Consider the following 19,779-nt stretch of genomic DNA (forward strand, 5'->3'; position numbering starts at 1 on the left):
AACCTATCGCACGCATGTAAGCGTGCTTGGAGAGGCAAGGTTTTGATCTCTCTCAGATTTTGTTTGTAGTAGATTTGATTTACAGTAATGCAATTGCTTTGCTCTTTTTCACCACGATTGTTTTATCAGTTATTGTTTCATTTCTTTTCATTTTGTGTGGTTTTTTTTTTTTTTTTACTTGACTGGTCAGGAATAAGATAAAGCTTTTAGATTGTTTGGATCGAGAAGGAACGATAAGTATGTTTGCAAGCCATTCGAAGTCCATCCAAATAAGAATTCAGAACTATGTGTTCTCTTTTGCGTAATGAGGTTTTATTTTGAGTTTTATATATCTTTAGTTTCAAACAACTCTATATGGCTTCATTCGTATGTTTTATTTCAATGCTCTCTTTTACACATGCTATCATTTTTACTTCATTTTTGGTATATTATTTCGTTTGGGTGAAAAGTTGGACGTCGTCTTCATTTGAAAACAAAAAAAAATCCTCTTTTATGGTGATCACTGCAAAGAGAATCAACATACTGACGAACGTAACCTTTTGAGTTAGGTAATTAATGAGACAATGATTATATTCGTTGTCTTTGAAATCCGCCCTTTTGATTGTACATGTTCTTACAGTATGCATAACCATATATCTCAAGCAAAGTTTCACTTCATAGGTTCTTAGGTACTACAACATCTTTTTAATTACTTTCAGCGGAAATTAATCATGTCTGTTGTGGATAATGGTTTTAAAACCCTAGGCAAAGCACAGGCAAGTTTTCTAGTGTCGGTCTAAAGTTTAATGCTATTCTCTTTAATTTCCCTCACCCAATACAACTTGTGAACACAAAAATAATGTCATGCTGTTCAATTAAGCGAAAACCAAAACACGAGACCAGATGAAAAAACATTCAATAACCACATTCTTAGACATCAAACATAAGTGATCTATAAACCTTGAAAACTCCGGGAAACGAAACGGTGGTCTTCGTTTAATTAACAGTCGGAAACCTACGGTATCCCCACCCCTACCAACCTCTATACATTTGGAAAAATCTATATCCCATAGGTTATACCCAATCAGTACACACACCACCAGTGCCGTCCATGGCTGAAATGTTTCAGTAGGGCATATAGTTGAACATTCAGATTTCTTAGCTACGTCAAAGAAAACATGCTATTACAAAGCAGTTTCTGACTAGTTTAACAAATCTCACCCCGCTAAAGTGAAGACAGCCAGGATTGTGGTTTCTGAAACATTAAACTGGGCCAAGGTGAGAGTTGCCAGAGATGCTAGTCAAGAATGCATGTTTGTCATGGCAAGCGAAATCTTGGCTCACTCTCAACATGTCCAGACCAACAAGCTATAGCAACTGTGGTTCATCACAATCTACTTCGCCTATGAACTCGGAAACTGTATATCTAGCGGATCACTGCAAATTACTAGGCCTGCCAGTTGCAGGTATTGAGTGGTGGACCATCATATTGTTCATCATGGCATTGGCTGATGACGCAGTGCCTTTTACAGTTTGCTCCAAAAGCTGAACAAGTGACATAAATATTTCCATCCTTGTTACGTCCCTATTGGCCTGCATATAACACTTTGGACGTAAATGACCAATATAAAGAAGGTAATACTGGATGCGCCTTCCGAACAAGCAAAATATTGGCAACAAGATTCAAAAGTTGCTAGTTGGTACCACAAAATCAAAGAAAACATTGGCAGTAATATCATGACTGGAATGCCTTACAGGCTATATAACAAACATCATCTCTACTATGAGAAAACCAGACCACAGGGACACTTAAAATTGCCATGCATCTTTTTTGCTACAACTATGATATACCCAGATTTGCTCACATATATGTTAATTTAACATTCAGTTTTAACCTAAATTAAATAAATTCAAGACTCCAGAAAATTACATGAATCATGAATTTGATCCAAGATCTCGGTCATATGAGGGAGCAAAAGAACCAACGGTCTATTATGTCCTGGACTTCTAGTTTTATATTTGAAAGTATTCAATGTAAAGTGAAGCTGATGTTAAGAAATCCCTTTAGATTTCATATATTAGGATCCTGTATGATCAACAACAACAACAAAGCCTTTTCCCACTAAATGGGGTCGGCTATATGAATCCTAGAACGCCATTACGCTCGGTTATGTGTCATGTCCTCCATTAGATCCAAGTACTCTTAAGTCTTTTCTTAGGGTCTCTTCCAAAGTTTTCCTAGGTCTTCCTCTACCCCTTCGGCCCTGAACCTCTGTCCCATAGTCACATCTTCGAACCGGAGCGTCAGTAGACCTTCTTTGCACATGTCCAAACCACCGTAACCGATTTTCTCTCATCTTTCCTTCAATTTCAGCTACACCTACTTTACCTCGGATATCCTCATTCCTAATCTTATCCTTTCTTGTGTGCCCACACATCCAACGAAGCATCCTCATCTCCGCTATACCCATTTTATGTACGTGTTGATGCTTCACCGCCCAACAATCTGTGTCATACAACATCGCCGGCCTTATTGCCGCCCTATAAAATTTTCCCTTGAGCTTCAGTGGCATACGACGGTCACACAACACGTCGGATGCACTCTTCCACTTCATCCATCCAGCTTGTATTCTATGGTTGAGGTCTCCATCTAATTCTTCGTTCTTTTGCAAGATAGATCCTAGGTAGCGAAAGCAGTCACTCTGTGGTATTTCCTAATCTCCGATCCTCACCCCTAACTTATTTTGGCCTCCATTTACACTGAGCTTGCACTCCATATATTCTGTCTTTGATCGGCTTAGGTAAAGGCCTTTAGATTCCAACACTTCTCTCCAAAGGTTAAGCTTCACATTTACCCCTTCCTGAGTTTCATCTATCAACACTATATCGTCTGCGAAAAACATACACCAAGGAATATCATCTTGAATATGTCCTGTTAACTCATCCATTACCAATGCAAAAAGGTAAGGACTTAAGGATGAGCCTTGATGCAACCTTACAGTTATGGGGAAGCTTTCAGTTTGTCCTTCATGAGTTCTTACGGCATTCCTCGCTCCATCATACATATCCTTTATAGCTTGGATATATGCTACTCGTACTCTTTTCTTCTCTAAAATCCTCCAAAGAATGTCTCTTGGGACCCTATCATACGCTTTTTCCAAATCTATAAAGACCATGTGTAAATCCTTTAAAGGATCCCGTATGATCAATAGGAAATTTTCTGACAACAGGGTGAATGGTTTAAAAAGGTGCATAGGGTTTGTAGATTGAATGGGAATTAAGGACTTCATGGTTGCAGATGATCATAAATAAAAAAGGCTCTTGTTTTCAATATTACCTCTACTGCAAAGCACGCCCATATCTTATCATTCCGAGCTTCCATCACCCCCTTCAGGATGGTCAAACCCATACCTCTGATTAAATCAGCTATTTCTAAAAAGAAACCCTGTTCTTCACAGAGCATCTGAAAAAAAAAAGAGAATAAAATAGAAAGGAAACATATTGTTCCATGTACTTCACTGATAGCCAAAGCTCCAATTTCAGATATTTCATAAAATGCCAGTCACTAACCTCCACAAGCATCTGACGGGGTGGATTGAGATCCTCAACGATGATAGGGCAAACCATTGATTGTGTCCCAACGTCAAAAGCCCATGTTGCCCCTCCATCAAAGTTGTCTTTTAGAACCAGTCCATCTTTTTTGCCAATAATCTGCATCTGCAGTAAAGGACATACATCATCTCAAAAGGAGTATTTGTTATATCCTTGTCTTTAAATATCTCATATTCTGAATCCCACTCCCCTAACTCTGGATTTCTCTCAACAATGAAAGCAGATTCCTTTTTAAAGGAAACAAGGGGAAAAGTAGACAGTGATTGTACCTTTGACTCTCCCGTTTGTTTTAGCTCGTCGGCATGCTTTGTGACACCTTGCAAGAACAGCATATGCTTGATGGTGCGTTCAAGCAGTGCATCTATGCTACACTGTAAAACCATATAAAGTTATCAAAATAATGGCATCACTATCTGAATATTGAAAATTTAAAAACAAGGAATAGGAAGAAAGGTATTACTTTTGCCCCATTTGGCACAATATCACGCAACTCCTTCACACGATCTTGGATCATCTGACGATCTTTTGGCCTTGGTCTAGGGTTCTCTCCAGGCTTAAGCCTTTTGCGATTTGATTTTCCTATCATATCAGGCCTCTTAGAATATGCTGTTGAAACACTGCTCTCATGATTTGCACTATTACCCTGTTTAACCCAAGAACTAATTTGAGATCCATATATAGAGTTAGTCAGTGAACAGTTTCCCGCATCCTCTCTTCTACACCCAGACTGAAAGGAACTAGTTTCTTCCGTCCCTGCCTTTACAAGAGCTTTAGGAAGGCCAAATTTCTCCCCGTGCACATCATTAGACATAATAATTCGTCCATACGGGGAAGAACTATTAGGGACGGAAGAGCTACTGATTTTTGTCAATGTTGTTCTACAAGACACATTATCATCAGAGTTCTGCTTGACAGCAGACTGAGCCCGAGAGACCACAGCATCTAAAAGATGTTCAGTGCCTGCCCCAGAGAAAATGCAACCATTTGATATTTCTTGACCTGCTGGATTATAATCTGAAGCCAACTCCTGCACATTTGTAAATGTTGAAGTATTCTCACCTACATCTTTTGCGTCTGAATGTGTCTCATCAGCAAGCAAATTATTCCAATTGCCATTAAACAGCTTGTTTTTAAAATCCATACCCAAAACATCAAACAAATCATCCCCTGATGAAACCTGAGTATATGCATCATTTGTAGCATTTGCAGACCCTGGACTACAGTTTTTATAATCAAAATCATCGAGAACAATACCAGGGATGTGTGCATTCAAGGGGATATTTTCATGTGAATCTGCCAATGGAATGTTCAGTGCTTGAAACAATTCATCATCTATCCTTTGTGGGGCCAATTCACTCTGGGTAAGCTTCACATCGGCGGAAAACTGTCTCTGGTCAGAGCCTTTGGAAGGCATGTTATTAGCAGATGATTGACCTGCAACACTGGATGAAGAAACTCCTTCCGTTTGGAATGCATCAGCCTTTTGAAATTTAACACCAGACAGACATCCACCAGAGAGGTTGATGTCAGCTACCCTGTGGGGGTCTGAAAAAGAGCAAGGAACAGAAATTGGCCTTGAATGACTACCCGATCCACCATGCACTTGACTTCCTCCAAGCAATGTGGCTGTTGTCGAACCTTTGCTCTGATCAAGTATTAAACTTCCACTTGTTCCCAATTGAGGCATGATACCATTTGATGCGCTAAAGTTCTTATCAAGATGATGCCTAATGCTACCAGCAGACAAGATCATATGTTTTATAAACTTTAGGCTGTTCTGAACTGAACCTGATTGACCTAAAGACGGGTATTTGAGTCCCGCCCCTGAATTGTAAGAGGGAGTCGGCTGGTTCAACCACGCATCAGAATTCGAGGTAATCAATTCAGTTCCCCGAACTCTATCCTTTAGTTGGCCACTCAAATCAAAGCTTGGCTTCATCGATGGAAAAACTGTTGGTTGTTGAGGATCATCATGAATTTTGGGCAGACTTTGGGTGAGATTTGGGGTTTGAAATGCTGAAGAAGTGGTTTGAGAATTATTCTGAATATCTTTAAGAAGAGAGTGAGATAGTTGGCCAGAAAGGCCTGAGGCCCGAGTAAAGTGACTTTGATGGGTGTAGTTATCAGTCATCCGTGTAGACCTTGTTACCTTTAAATTACCTGCTGGATGCATAGATGCCACTGTTCCAGAAGTATAGGGTAACCGAGATTTCTCAACCAAATCTTTTGGCACATAATTTTCTGCTAAAAGAGCACCGGGAACGCGTCCTAGTTGCAGGACTAAACTCTTCACATCATTGATGAATCCTGTATCCTCCATCATCTGAATCAGAATGGATACATTAATCAGGTTGGAAGGAACTGACAACAGACACAAATCAAACATTGATTTGGCTTAATCAACCGCTTGCATTATTAGAAGGGTTTTTATCACAAGTAGTCCCTGAAATTGACACAAACCATCAAGATGGTCCCTGAAAATGAAAATCAATCGATGTAGTCCTTGAAAATGTTGTTGCAAATCAATGTCGTCCTCCCCCGTTAGAATTCCGTCAAAATTTCTGTTAGTATGCAGATTTGGCACATATGTGGACCCCACAACTCTATTAAATATTGCCACATGGATAAATTATTCAAAACTTTATAAAATTTAATTTAAAATCACTAAAACTAAATTCAAAATGATTAAATTAAAAAATTAAAAGCTATTCAACAAAAAAAATTAGATGCATCTTTAATTCTCAAGCCTCATCTAATTAAATTAAACAATTAGGTGCAGCTTTAATTCTCAATCCTCATCATCTGCCAATTCTCTTGCCATCTCTCCCACCCCAAGCCACCATCTTCCCCACCCGCACCCCACCCCTGACATCAATATTGTTAATCCTTCCCCCTCACCGTCGAATTGTCGACCCCTTCCCTCCCCACCGTGACCACACCAACCCACCTCAACCCACTTCCCTTCAACCCAACCTCCAACCGACACCAAGCCAACAACCACCAGTCCCCCATCGCAACCCCCTATCCCAATTTTGAGACAGCGAGACAACCTAAGATCGTAGAATTTTTTAGAAAAGCTTGGATGACGTCCTCGACTCGATCATTGCATATGATCTCCTCTACCCCTAGCCTCCCCATGGCTCTCTCTCTCCTTGCACGAATTGAGTCTTCCTCATCGTGAAAGTAGCAGCTTTAATTGTTTTTGTTCAACAGCTTTTAATTTTTTATTTAATCATTTTGAACTTAGTTTTAAATGATTTTAAATTAAATTTTTATAAAGTTTTTAATAACTTATCCATGTGGCAATATTTGTGGGGTCCATATGTGCCAAATCAGCATACTAACAGAAATTTTGATGAAATTCTAACGGAATGAGCACATTGATTTCCAACACCCATAACATTGATTGATTTTCATTTTCAGGGACCGTCTTGATGGTATAGGTCAGTTTCAGGGACTACTTGTGATAAAAACCCTTATTAGAATGGTCAAACTTGAAGAAAACATAGGTGGTAATAGTCATTCATAGGGGGGTAAAAATAAAATAAATTGACATGTAGGGCTTGTTAATATCACAATAATTTTTGCTCGTAACAGAACAAAGGTGTAACCAACAGCCATTCATGTAAAATGGCAGCCAGTCAATAAATTAATTTATTTGGCCTGAAGCCCATGACTAGCTTTCACGCCATACAAAATACCCACTTCTCAACAGGTTAGTATAAAATCCAGATTTCATCGTCTTGCCTAGGAAATATTGCTAAATGCAGCTTTCTTGTGTTTATATATCGCCGAAATCTGAGTGCCCATGTGGAAAATTTAACAGGATGGCCAACCCAAAATTTGCCTCATGGTTGGACAAATTTGGTCATTTATTGAGAATAGAAAATTTTAGCGGCAGGCACAGGGTGAATATGATGCAAACTACTGGAATCAAATATTTAGGGAATAATTTGAGGGCGCCATAGAACCAAGGACTTACAGCTGTGGAAGAACCAAGTTGAACAACACCGTGAGGAATAACAGGAATAACTGCAACTGTCTGCAGACCAAATAAAAATACAAGTAATGTCATGAAACAGAAAAATATAGAATACGCAAAACAGTTGTTATATAGGAACTAGCATACCTGCATGCCAGCAGAAAATTGGTGGTGCATCTCATTGAGGACCTGAAGCAGTCACAATTAAGTCATATAAGTACAAATGCTAAACCCCAAAACTTGAATACAAGTTTTATCCTTTGATGAAACAATGCTTATGTAAATTCAAAATTGTCATGTGCAAAAATGCCTCTGACAAACGACTAAATTTATGAAAACTAAATAGATAGCTATACATCATTTATCTTCCATTAAAATTTAGTTTCACTCATCCAAGTATAGTCAACAGCTACTCTCTCTCTCTACAGTTTTCCTCCACATCAAAAGGAATCTTGGTGGTGAAAGGAGGAGGTGCAAGAAAAGCTTAAGGCTAAGAAAGAATGTTGTAAAGCCTTATACAAGGATAGAAGCCTTATACAAGGATAGAACCAATGAAAATTGTAAGAGGTATAAGATAGCAAAGAAGGAAGCAAAGAACACCATGAGAGAAGCGAAGCTAGTGGCTTTTGACGACATGTATAACCAATTAGATACAAAATAAGGAGAGTTGGATATCTATAAACTAGCTAGAGCAAGGGAAAGGAAGACAAGAGACTTGAACCAAGTAAGGAGAATCAAGGATGAGAATGAAATGTTTTAGCTATGAAGAACGCGGTTAAAGACAGATGGAGAGCTTATTTTCATAATCTCTTCAATGAGGGACACAACATGAGTACTTCTTTAGGTGAGTTGAGTAACACGAAAGAGTGCAGAAATTACTCCTTTTACTACCGAATCAGGAAAGAGGAAGTGGTTGTAGCTTTGAAAAGATGAAGCATAGAAAAGTAGTGGGTCTGGGTCCCAACAATACACCGATTCAAGTGTGGAAGGTTTTGGGAGAGACGGGTATAGCATGTTAGAACGACATAGCATGGCTCACAAACCTTTTCAATAAGATATTGAAAATGAAAATGAAGCCCAATGAGTGGAGAGAAAGCACTTTGGTGCCTATTTACGAGAACAAGGGCGGCATACAAAATTACATGAACTATAAGGGTTTTAAGCTAATGAGCCATACAATGAAGCTCTGGGTGAGGGTAATTGAGCATAGATTAAGGCAAGAGACATAAGTCTCAGAGAATCAATTTGGGTTCATGCCAAGGTGCTCGACAATGGAGGCAATCTATCTCTTACGAAGATCAATAGAACGACAAAGAGATACGAAAAAAGGATTTGCACATGGTTTTTACGTCCTTCTTCTAAGCTTTTTCCCACTATGTGGGGTCGGCTGTGGGGGATGCAACACGAGGACTTTCCACGAGGTCACCCATCCTAGTACTGCTCTCGCCCAAAACTCGTTGAACTTCGAAATTCAGATGTGATCCGATGCATGTGAGTTGGTATGATCGCATCCCAAGGATTCAACGTAAGATAGGAGTGCCTATTGTCGACTACCTAACGCCCTCCCCCTCCTTTATCCGAGCTTTGGGACTGGCAAGATAAGATAAACTTGCATAGACGGAGTTTTTACCGATTTGGAAAAGTCATATGATAAGGTCCCAAGCAAGGTATAAGGCGTAGGCGAGGCGTCCTATAGATAGCCCACCAAGGCGTGAGGCAAAGCTTCATGGTACGTAAAATTTTAATATATATTATATATATAATATATTTATAAAATATAATTATAACTAAATCAAAGATAATTTCATCTTCTTCGTTACTAAGTCTAGTTGTACTTAGAAACTATGTCAAAAAGTCTTAAAATGTTATAATTATTTATTTTATTGTAAGCAATTATGGAGAACTTCAAGAGAAATGACGGTGAGTGACCACAATTATAAGGAATTTCAAGGAAAATAAAGGCTGAATGTCGCAATTATGGGGAAATTCAAAAGGAAATAAAGGTTGAGTGGAGCAATTATAGGGAATTTAAAATGAAATAAAGACTGGGTGGAGCAATCATAGGGATTTTAAAAGGATATAAAGGCTTAGTGGAGCCATTATTAAATGGAATTAAAGGAAAATGTCAAAAAGTCTTAAAATGTTATGATTATTTATTTTATTGTAAGTAATAATAGAGAATTTCAAGAGAAATAAGGGTGAGTGACCACAATTATAGGGAATTTCAAGGAAAATAAAGGCTGAATGTCACAATTATAGGGAAATTCAAAAGGAAATAAAGGTTGAGTGGAGCAATTATAGGGAATTTAAAATGAAATAAAGACAGGGTGGAGCAATCATAGGGATTTTAAAAGGATATGAAGGCTTAGTGGAGCCATTATTATATGGAATTTAAAGGAAAATAAAGGTTGAGTGGAGTAATTATAAGGAATTGGAAGAGAAATAAAACTTTGCTAATTAAAATGCTCAGTGGCGAAATCTGAATGGGCAACAATTTAAAAAAAAATTAAAAAAATAGAAAACAGTTAGAGTTAAGACTTCGTCGCGTAGGATTTGGAGAGAGAAACACTCTATTTCTTCTTCATTAAAACTACAAGTCTCCTGCATTTCAGAACCATACATGGATTTAGAAGGAAAAAAAGGCCCAAGTTGAACGCCTGGGCGCACCTCAGCCGTCTAGGTGCGCCCCAACGCCGCCCTACGCCCGCCCCCACAAAATAGAGGCGAAAACCCAGCCTCCAAGGCTACCTAGGTGCGCCCTGAGGCGAGTTTTTTATAACACTGGTCCCAAGAGAAATTCTTTTGATGATACTAGTGAAGAAAGGAATACAAGTAGCATATATCCAAGCAATAAGGGATATGTGTGATGGAGCAACGACTATTGTAATAACTCATGCAGCACAAACTGAAAGCTTTCTAATGGCCACAGGGCTACACTAAAGCTCAACTTCAAGTCTTTAGTCCTTACCTTTATGCATTGGTAATGGACGAGTTAACAAGACATACTCAAGATGGAATCACTTGGTGTATGCTTTGCGCATATGTTATAGTGCTGATAGATGAAACACAAGAGGGAGTAAATGTGAAGCTTAACCTTTGGCAGGAAGTGTTGGAAGCTAAAGGTCTTTACCTTTATGCATTGGTAATGGACGAGTTAACAAGACATATTCAAGATGGTATCACTTGGTGTATACTTTGCACAGATGTTATAGTGCTGATAGATGAAACACAAGAGGGAGTAAATGTGAAGCTTAACCTTTGGCAGGAAGTGTTGGAAGCTAAAGGTCTTCTCCTAAGTAGGTCAAAGACAAAGTATATGCAGTGCAAGTTCAGTGGGAATGGGGTCCCAAATGAGATAGGGGTGAGAATCAAGGATCAGGAAGTACCAAAGTGTGAAAGTTGTCGTTATCTTGGATGTATCTTTCAAAATAATAGAGAATTAGATGGAGACCACAACTATAGAATCTAAGCTGGAAGAATGACGTGGAAGAGCGCATCAGGTCGTTGTATGCGGCTAAAGCTCAAAGGAAAATTTTATAGGACAGCAATAAGGTCAGCGATCCTTTATGGCACGGAATGTTGGGTGGTCAAAAGACAACACATGCAAAAAATGAGTGTAACGAAGATGAAAATGCTTCGTTGGAGGTGTGAGCACACAAGAAATGATAGGATTAAGAACGAGGATATTCGAGGTAAAGTAGGAGTAGCCGCAATTGAAGATGAGATGAGAGAAAATCATTTAAGATGGTTTGGACACGAGAACCGAAGACCTACAGATGCTTCAGTCAATGCAAAAAGGGTAGAGGAAGAGCTACAAAGACTTTGAAATAGACTATAAGAAAAGATATGAAGTATTTGAAGCTAACGGAAGACTTGACGCAAAACCAAGCGCAATGGTTTTCCAGGATTCATACAGCCAACCCCACTTAGTGGGATAAGGCTTAGTTGTTGTTATTGTACTCTATCAAAAGAGAATAACCAACATATACATGTTTAGCTAAGATAGACGCACTGAATAACAGATCTTGAGCAAGTAGATACGCGTGCTTACTAACTGGTCCTGACCTTTTCCCAAAAAATTTCATTAAACTTTTCAAGCAAAAACGGTACTAATGGGGACAAGTAGAAATACTGTTATACAAGAACGCATCTTCCACTCACTGCGAAATCAACCCCTGTGAAACTTTAAAGATTCAGAGAAATTACTTTTCTTTCTAAAAAAGATCAAATTTTTCATTAAACATTGGATTTTGATTCGATGGTAATTGGTAAGCATGGATTTTCATGACAGTATATATAAAATGAAAATACACACACAAATGTGATTTCATATGTTAGATAAAATATATATATATTTTTATATACTTATATTCATAGTATATATACATATGTGTGTGTGTGTGTGTGTGATATATGAGATCCCATAAATGAGAAATGTGAGAAGTGGTCGATCAGCCATGTCACATCCTGATTGGGGTATCCAGTCTAAGAAGGGGTATGTACGTTCATGTGTGGTTGAAATTTATTATACTTCCATCCGCAAAAAGAAAAAATAATTTCATATAAAAATCAGGTAATTAGAAATACCAATATATACCTCTGGTGGATGGGCATCTTTTCTGTAATTGCCTGATACAATCCATTGATGGTTCCCCGTAAATGCAGCTCGTCCAACTATCCTGAAATGGCCAAAAGAACAGTTTTTCAAATGGTTGTTTACAGCTAACAAGAAAAGCAACAAGCACAGGGAACAGAAAAGTCATACCCTTCACCCACTATGTTAAACGGTTTATCCATCATCATTGTGTTAATAAGTGTGGACACTCTTTCCTCTTGTTGAATGCCACTAGAAGAGGAGCACACTTTAGAAGAAACCCAGCATCCCTCCCACTCTCCGAATGGTAATTCAGCTCTTTCAGTTTCAGCATTGCGTTTAGGTAGAGAAGATACTGATGGTTCGTAATGACATTCTTCCCAAATTAATAGTCTGCCACCAAGTTCATTAGAAACATATCATTCCCAAGCAAGCAGACACCAAAGCATCTAAAGATGACATGACACATGATTGCATAACAGATTAAAAGATAAAAACAAAATTCAATTCAGTTGGTACCTGGGAGTAGTTTTAACATGCATAATAATGTATCTAAGTTTCAAAACATATCTATATCAAGTGCACTTTCTTAGAGCAACTCATCAGCAGATTTAACCCTCCGCACCCAAGTTCAAATCCTCTTCCCGGTAGTTTAGATTAATTTGAAGTAGACTATCGCTTGTATCCGAGTATAAACAAACAAGGAGTAAATGCGTCCACTAAAGGGCAGGTTTGGCAAGCTAAATGCAAACTCACTTTTTCACTCATTAGATTCTCAAAGACAAAACAGAACAAACCAAAACATAACCAAAAACGGAAATAAAGACTTTAGTTGAGATCACGCGAATCCAAACACAATAGACACATTACACTGTTACACTGTTACATCTCCATCGTATCTTAGATTATATATTATGTCCTCCCACCCTACTCATTCAAACCGAACGGAAACGGACAATATAATCCAATCCTGATACCAGATCCACTCTGTTTGGCTACTCAGAAATGCAGGAAACAAAACAGTAACAATAAAATCTCAAATCTCCCCAAAACCTAAAACTAACTAGTCACACTATTCCTCCACTTTCTCAGCAACCAAACAGAGGACTGACCATAATTTTCAAAAAATTAAAGAAACGAATAATTGGAAAACCAAAAATTATCAGTATTCTGTGTGTTTGCTCCAATTTATTGGGAAACTTACTTAGGGTTCTGGCAGCCGATCTTCCAGAAGACAGCGTAAGCCCACTGATTGGCGCCGCACAGCCTATTGAGCGCTTCCTTAAGCAAAAACCCCATGGCTACCGCCTCTCCGTGAGATCCAAAAATTCAGAAAATTTAAAGCACTAATCGAACAGAACAGAGTAGACAAAATTGACAGCCGATTCAAATGACAAATAAATCAGTCCGGAGAGTGTGCATTTCTCGGCGGCGCCTAACTTCCACGGCACGATCCTCTCCCCGCCTGCTTCGTCCTCAGTCCGCCGGTCCTCTTCCTCTCCTGATCCAAGTTCCATGCATTGAGTCTCAATCTCCGGCCAGCCATCTATAACAGATAGAGTGAAGAGAGAGAAAATCTCTAGAGAGAGAAAGGGGAGGAAGCTGAAGGCCTTCCGAAAGGGAGTAAAAACCTACACTATTCCACAAGCTTCGAGCCTGTAGAAAGCCTCCATTGTTGCTATCACGTCAGTTTCTGTGAGCTGCTGAAAAATGGTGAAATTTGAAGAGTTGCAGAGAAAGAAAGGAGACGAAGAGAATGCGAGAGAACGATGAGTGTCGAATACGGTGTCGTTTGGTGTGGGGAGGTGAGTTCTGTCGTGTTCAGTGCTTCAGCTGCTGCTTCACTGCTCTTCTGCGAAATTCTCTGCGTAGTTGTGTCGGAGGATGGACTTCTCTGCCCTCCCAATTGGGTGCGCTCTTCGCGGCTGTGTTTGTGTGATCACGGTTAAGGCACGTGAATATTTTATATTACTATTTTTTTTTTGTCTTATTATTTTTATAAAAAACAATATAAAATGTTAGCATGGATTAACCGTGACCACACAAAACAGGAGGGCACAGAAATAGGAGGGCAGAGAATCCAAGTCCATCGGAGGATAGACTTTTCACATTTTTCTATATAAATGGTTATAAACAATGAGTTAAAAGGTTAATAATTTAAAAATTAAAATTTTTAACTATTTACATAAAAACATATATGATGTGTCCCGTCGTAATTAAAACTTTCTCCGTGCGCTAAAAGTGCGCCACAATAAAGAGGCCGAGGGAGCTTGGCTGTCAATCACAGCCCTGCCACGGTGCTCCGTCACTGCCTTTCTTATTTTTCTTTTTCGGTTTGTATTGTTTTTTTCTTGGTTTTGTCGTGACAGTTTAGTATGTAATTTTTCTTGGGTTGAACAAATAAGGTAGTGCCGGTTGCTGTCGTGATTACGTCACGATCGATATTGATATTTCCCTTGCTTTTTGTATGCAATTACGGGAATGGCGCAATAGGCAGTTCAATTTCTTTAAATAAACAGGAATTGATACTAAACTGAATACCCAGTCAATTCGTATTAAAATATAATTTTTTTTATTTTATAAAATAATAAAAGATAACTTTATTTTTAATTTTTGATAATAATAACAAATTAGTTGAAAATATTGAAATATAATGTAAAGTGGAAGAACACGATTAAGTATTTATTGAAAAAAAATATAATTCTTTATATTTTTATTTAATTTTTTTATACTTTTTTAATAATTTTTATGATTTTTTAATAATTTAAATTATCGCTAACGTAATGATAAAATTAACCTTGCGTCACATGCCCAAGCATTGAGCCAGTAGATTATTACCTGACTTCTCTGTCGAATTCATCTTATGCCCAATTTCCAAAGTGGGCTGTAGAGCCGGTCTTAAGGGTGTGCAACAGGTGCCACCGCACAGAGCCCCCGATTCAGAAGGGCCCCTAAATTTTCATTACATGTATACATATGCATATAAAATAGATTAGATGCAAAAGATAATCTTATCTGGGGTTCTAGCACAAGCGGTTTAGCTCTTCTTTATTATAGCCCATGTGCTGGGTTCGAATCCCAGTGATATAGTTTTGTTATATTTTAAGCTTTTGCTAATTTGTAAACAGGAGATAACAAAAAGGCATCCAACGTGTATCAAACTCAGGACCTTTGAAGGTAAGAAAAACACCTGACTAATCAAATAACTTATTTTTGTTGCAGTAACTTATAATATTTTAGTTTTATAGATGAAAAAATTGAAAAATAAATAAAGAAATATAACATTAAAAAAATAACAAATAATATTTTGCACAGGACCCCTCAATACTCAGGGCTAGTCCTGTTGGGCTAGAGTGCTTTGGAGTGGAGTTGCTCGCACTGATAAGGCTCTGGATTTGAGTGGAATTACACGTGGAGGGCTGCAATAGTTGTGGTGTATGTATCTACAAGTGTACTGCATAAGAAAATAACAGATTATTCATTTTTATTTAATTTTCCTTTTTTTTTTGTTGCCTGAATATGTAGAAAATCATGATTAATGATTAAAGTGGAGGAAAAGGGCATATGATGGAGGAGATTTGACTCTCCTCTACTTTTTTTGCTTTCTTTTTCATTATCTGGTTTTAGTTCTTGGTTAAAAATAAAAAAAATAAAAATAAAGAGAGGTTTATTTCCGACGATGCTGTCTAATTCTCAAAGATAATCTCACTTTATCTTGTAAAACTTAGCACTCGTTTGGCAGGTGTGAAATCTCGTTTCCGGATTTCACTGCTTGATTTTACGTATTTCATATTTATGCAAACTTATTTTATTTTAGGAAGTTTTAGTGTTTTAGTTACTTAGTTACAAAGTTGATTTTCCTTAATTAGTCATTGAAAATTCATAGACCTTTTGAGGTCACTCTTAGTTTTTTTTTTTTTTTTTTTTTTTTTTTTTTTAGAGTTTGATCTTATGAATGCATAGGTGAAAACACGAATAGAAGCTATAACGAAGGAGAAATTAATGGGCATTGGTGGAGACATTTTGGTCATTCAAACTTTCTATTTAAGGAATGCATATAAACTGGAATGAGCCTTCCCATTTGTGGAAAACTAAACTCACGGGTCAACCCGGCGGCCCAAATAGTGTGGCAATTTGACCTAGCTCCCTTCGAAAACTTTAACAATGTTTCCATCGAGTTCAAGCGATGTTGACTTTGGCCACCACTCCCATTCAACCCATCTCTTGGTTTTGAACATGAACCAATCAAAATTTGTCTCATTTGTCCAGGTTGTCGGTTTCTAGATGATTCACGACCCGTGATCACTCGATTCTAGACAACAACAATGATAATGGACAGTTATAAGCCTAGGAGTATGAAGTGATAAGTTGGGGACCATATTAGAATTACTGCGCATAACCTATACATTTGTGTGATTAGATATTCGTTGGTCATGTGGAATCAATAGTGTGTGTAATTACATTGTAATTCATGTTGAATTGATGTATGAGCTATGATGTGTGATGGTGTGACTGCACCATAAGCAATGTGGTACATGAATGGTCTAGCCTTGTTAATCCACATTAGAAAACCGTACACATTCTATGGGTGATTTCACTTGATTAATTTGCCTTGGGATCACTGCTTACCTTGTACATCATTTCCATAGGCGATTTCGCCTGGTTAATCCAATTGGGGAACCTCACTATTAGAGGTTTGCTTATGGTTCTGCCTGGTTAATCCGCATTAGGGGATCATACGCACTCTAAGGGTGACTCTGCCTAGTTAATCCACGTTAAGGGGTTACAGTCTACTTGGTTACATTACTTCGATGGGTAGTCCAACCTGGTTAAACCGCATTAAGGGACCACACTGCTAGATGCTTACCTATACTCATGCGTAGATAATCCGCGTTGGGGGATCATACGCATACTAGGGGTAACTCCACTTGGTTAATCCACATCAGGGGGTCATTACCTACTTGGTTACATTATAATCCATAAGTGGTCATGCCTCGCAAATTCACATTGGGGGACCACGCTATAGGATAGTTGCCTATAGTTCTGCTTGGTTAATTCACACTGGAGGACTATAAGTTGGAAATTTGAATAGTTTGAGTAGAAATTTTTTTGTCCCACATTGGCCATTCCCAAAAGATTTTATCACTTTATAAGGCTTTGTTATTTATAGAAAGTGATTTGAGTAATAAGCTTGGAGAATAAAATTGGGCTCACCCTTGGGGTTGGGCTTTGGGGTGCACTAATTAATTAGTAATTAATTATAATTAATATATAATTAATTATCAAAAGATGGGCCTTGGGCCTTTTGGGCTCGGGCTCTAATAATTAAATTATTTAATTAATTATTTTCGGATTTAATTAATTTTGAATTTAATTAATTAATTATTTTTTACCAATAGACTCATCCTTTCAGATGAAGTCTGAAGAGTTCAGAGAGAACACAGAGCAAAGCACCCCTCTGGAGAAGTGTCTCCCAACAGACACATCACATTCTCATACCTGTTGCGAACATGTATCCTTCTATTATATATACATCCATCTGCATGACATTTAGAATACAAAAAAATCAATATTCTTCTTCTACAATCTCAAACATCCTTTCTGAACTATGGAAAGGACATAGACCCACTTATAAAACCCTCAAAGTGTGGGGTTGCTTAGCAAAGGTGCAAGTTCCGTTACCAAAAAGAACGAAACTAGGACCTAAAACTATTGATTGTGTATTCATTGGATATGCAAATAATAGTGCTGCTTATAGGTTCGTTGTTGTAAAATCTTCAATTTCTGACATACATGTCAACACTATATTAGAATCAGCAGATGCAGAATTCTTTGAGGATAATTTTTTCTTACAAAGAAAAGGAATCTGGTTCTTATACAAAGAGGGTTCATGATTATAGTCATGATGAAGCCTCTTCTTCTGGTGTCCAAGGAAATGATGTGGAACCAAGAAGAGGAAAAAGAATCAAAGTTTCTAAAAACTTTGGACCAGATTTCATTGCTTTCTTGTCCGAGAATGAACCTAGAACTTTTAAAGAAGCAATGTCTTCTTCTGAGGCTCCTTTATGGAAGGAAGCAATTAAAAGTGAAATGGAATCCATTATGGAAAATAACACATGGGAATTGGTTAATTTACTTCCCGGTAGTAAAACCAATTGGCCATAAATGGATTTTCAAGAAGAAACTTAAGGCGGATGGAATCATTGATAAGTTCAAGGCACGTTTAGTAGCCAAAGGTTATCGCCAAAAAGAAGGCTTGGATTATTTCGACACCTATTCTCCAGTTTCTTGCATAACGTCAATTAGGACATTAATAACGATTGTAGTTGTATACAACTTTGATATACATCAAATGGATGTAAAAACAACATTTTTTAAATGGAGAACTAGATGAAGAAATATACATGAACAACCTGAAGGGTTTGTGCTTAAAGGACAAGAAAGCAAAGTGTGCAAATTAGTTAAGTCATTCTATGGACTTAAACAAGCAGCAAAACAATGGTACGAGAAATTTGATCATATTTTGTTGACACATGGGTTCAAAATAAATGAATATGATAAATGTGTCTACATTAAGAGTAATGATAAAACTTGTGTTATTGTCTGCTTGTATGTGGATGATATGCTCATAATGGGAAGCGATAAAGATGTAATAAACAAAACAAAGAAAATGTTGAATTCAAGTTTTGACATGAAAGACTTAGGTCAAGCCGATGTCATTTTAGGAATTCAAATTAAGAGAAATAGTGAAGGATATGTCCTTACACAATCTCATTATGCAGAAAAAATATTACGAATGTTTGGTCAATTTGACTGCAAACCTGCTGCAACTACTTTTGATGCTAGATGCAAGTTGGAGAAAAATAAAGGCGATGCCATATCTCAACTTGAATATTCTCAAGTAATTGGAAGTCTAATCTACTTGATGAATTCAACTAGGCCCGACTTAGCTTATGCAGTAAGTAGGCTTAGTAGATATACAAGTAATCCGGCACTAGAGCATTGGGATGCTTTAGTACGAGTGTTAAGGTATTTGAAAAATACACTTGACTACGGATTACACTACACAAAATATCCACCTGTTGTAGAAGGCTTCAGTGATGCCAATTGGATTTCTAACACTACAGAATCCAAGTCGACAAGTGAATATGTTTTTACCTTAGGAGGTGCAGCAATATCTTGGAAATTCTCTAAACAGAAATGTATAGCTTGGTCCACCATGGAGTCCAAGTTTATAGCTTTAGACTTGGCTGGCGAAGAAGCCGAATGTCTCAAAAATTTTCTAAAGGATATTCCAATGTGGCCAAAGCCGGTAACAGCTATATGTATACATTGTGATAGTATGGCTGCACAATCAAGGGCCAAAAGTCATGTATACAATGGGAAGTCACGTCACATCAGGCGTTGACATAATACTCTTAACAAGTTGCTCTCCAATGGAATAATATCCATTGATTATGTAAAGTCAAAGGAAAATATAGTTGATCATTTGACAAAAGGCCTACCAAGAGAGCAAATATTATTTACATCGAGGGGAATGGGTCTTAAGCCAATTCAATGAATCGAACTGGGCGGAAACCTAACCTAGCTGATTGGAGATCCCATGGTCTAT

At 37.8% G+C, this 19,779-nt stretch overlaps 1 protein-coding gene, 1 long non-coding RNA gene and 1 pseudogene across 4 annotated transcripts; all 3 read right to left on the reverse strand.

Annotated features, from left to right (window-relative positions):
• Window positions 1–875: 875 nt before the first annotated feature.
• Window positions 876–14,077, reverse strand: LOC126615282 (transcription factor LHW-like). 3 transcript variants are annotated; one of them, XM_050283096.1, is made up of 11 exons: window positions 13,803–14,076; window positions 13,372–13,713; window positions 12,339–12,560; window positions 12,171–12,252; window positions 7,721–7,762; window positions 7,574–7,633; window positions 4,052–5,914; window positions 3,861–3,962; window positions 3,550–3,696; window positions 3,317–3,442; window positions 876–1,572 (listed from the first exon to the last, which is right to left on the reverse strand). In XM_050283096.1, exons 2-11 carry the CDS (start codon window positions 13,464–13,466, stop codon window positions 1,414–1,416), a joined length of 2,898 nt encoding a protein of 965 aa, XP_050139053.1. In that variant the 5' UTR covers window positions 13,467–13,713; window positions 13,803–14,076; the 3' UTR covers window positions 876–1,413. The 3 variants fall into 3 exon arrangements, with proteins under 3 accessions (XP_050139053.1, XP_050139052.1, XP_050139054.1); XM_050283095.1 differs by having other exon boundaries at window positions 13,372–14,076; XM_050283097.1 differs by lacking the exon at window positions 3,317–3,442 and having other exon boundaries at window positions 13,372–14,077.
• Window positions 1,950–3,310, reverse strand: LOC126615284 (uncharacterized). Its single transcript, XR_007620723.1, has 2 exons — window positions 2,974–3,310; window positions 1,950–2,869 (listed from the first exon to the last, which is right to left on the reverse strand). It is a non-coding gene; the product is annotated as an uncharacterized LOC126615284 (long non-coding RNA).
• On the reverse strand, window positions 8,967–9,086 carry LOC126617543 (5S ribosomal RNA; annotated as a pseudogene).
• Window positions 14,078–19,779: the final 5,702 nt, after the last annotated feature.

The sequence above is a fragment of the Malus sylvestris genome, chromosome 3 (genome assembly GCF_916048215.2).
Source record: "Malus sylvestris chromosome 3, drMalSylv7.2, whole genome shotgun sequence".
Taxonomy (NCBI): domain Eukaryota; kingdom Viridiplantae; phylum Streptophyta; class Magnoliopsida; order Rosales; family Rosaceae; genus Malus; species Malus sylvestris.

What these genes read in the sequence shown, in the direction of transcription:
- LOC126615282 (XM_050283096.1), bottom strand. Translation starts at nt 13,466, where the DNA reads ATGGGGTTTTTGCTTAAGGAAGCGCTCAATAGGCTGTGCGGCGCCAAT. An exon ending in AACAAACGGGAGAGTCAAAG is followed by an intron (nt 3,697 to 3,860) that starts GTACAATCACTG and finishes CCTTTACTGCAG; the next exon opens with ATGCAGATTATTGGCAAAAA. An exon ending in GGGCGTGCTTTGCAGTAGAG is followed by an intron (nt 1,573 to 3,316) that starts GTAATATTGAAA and finishes TGTTATATGCAG; the next exon opens with GCCAATAGGGACGTAACAAG.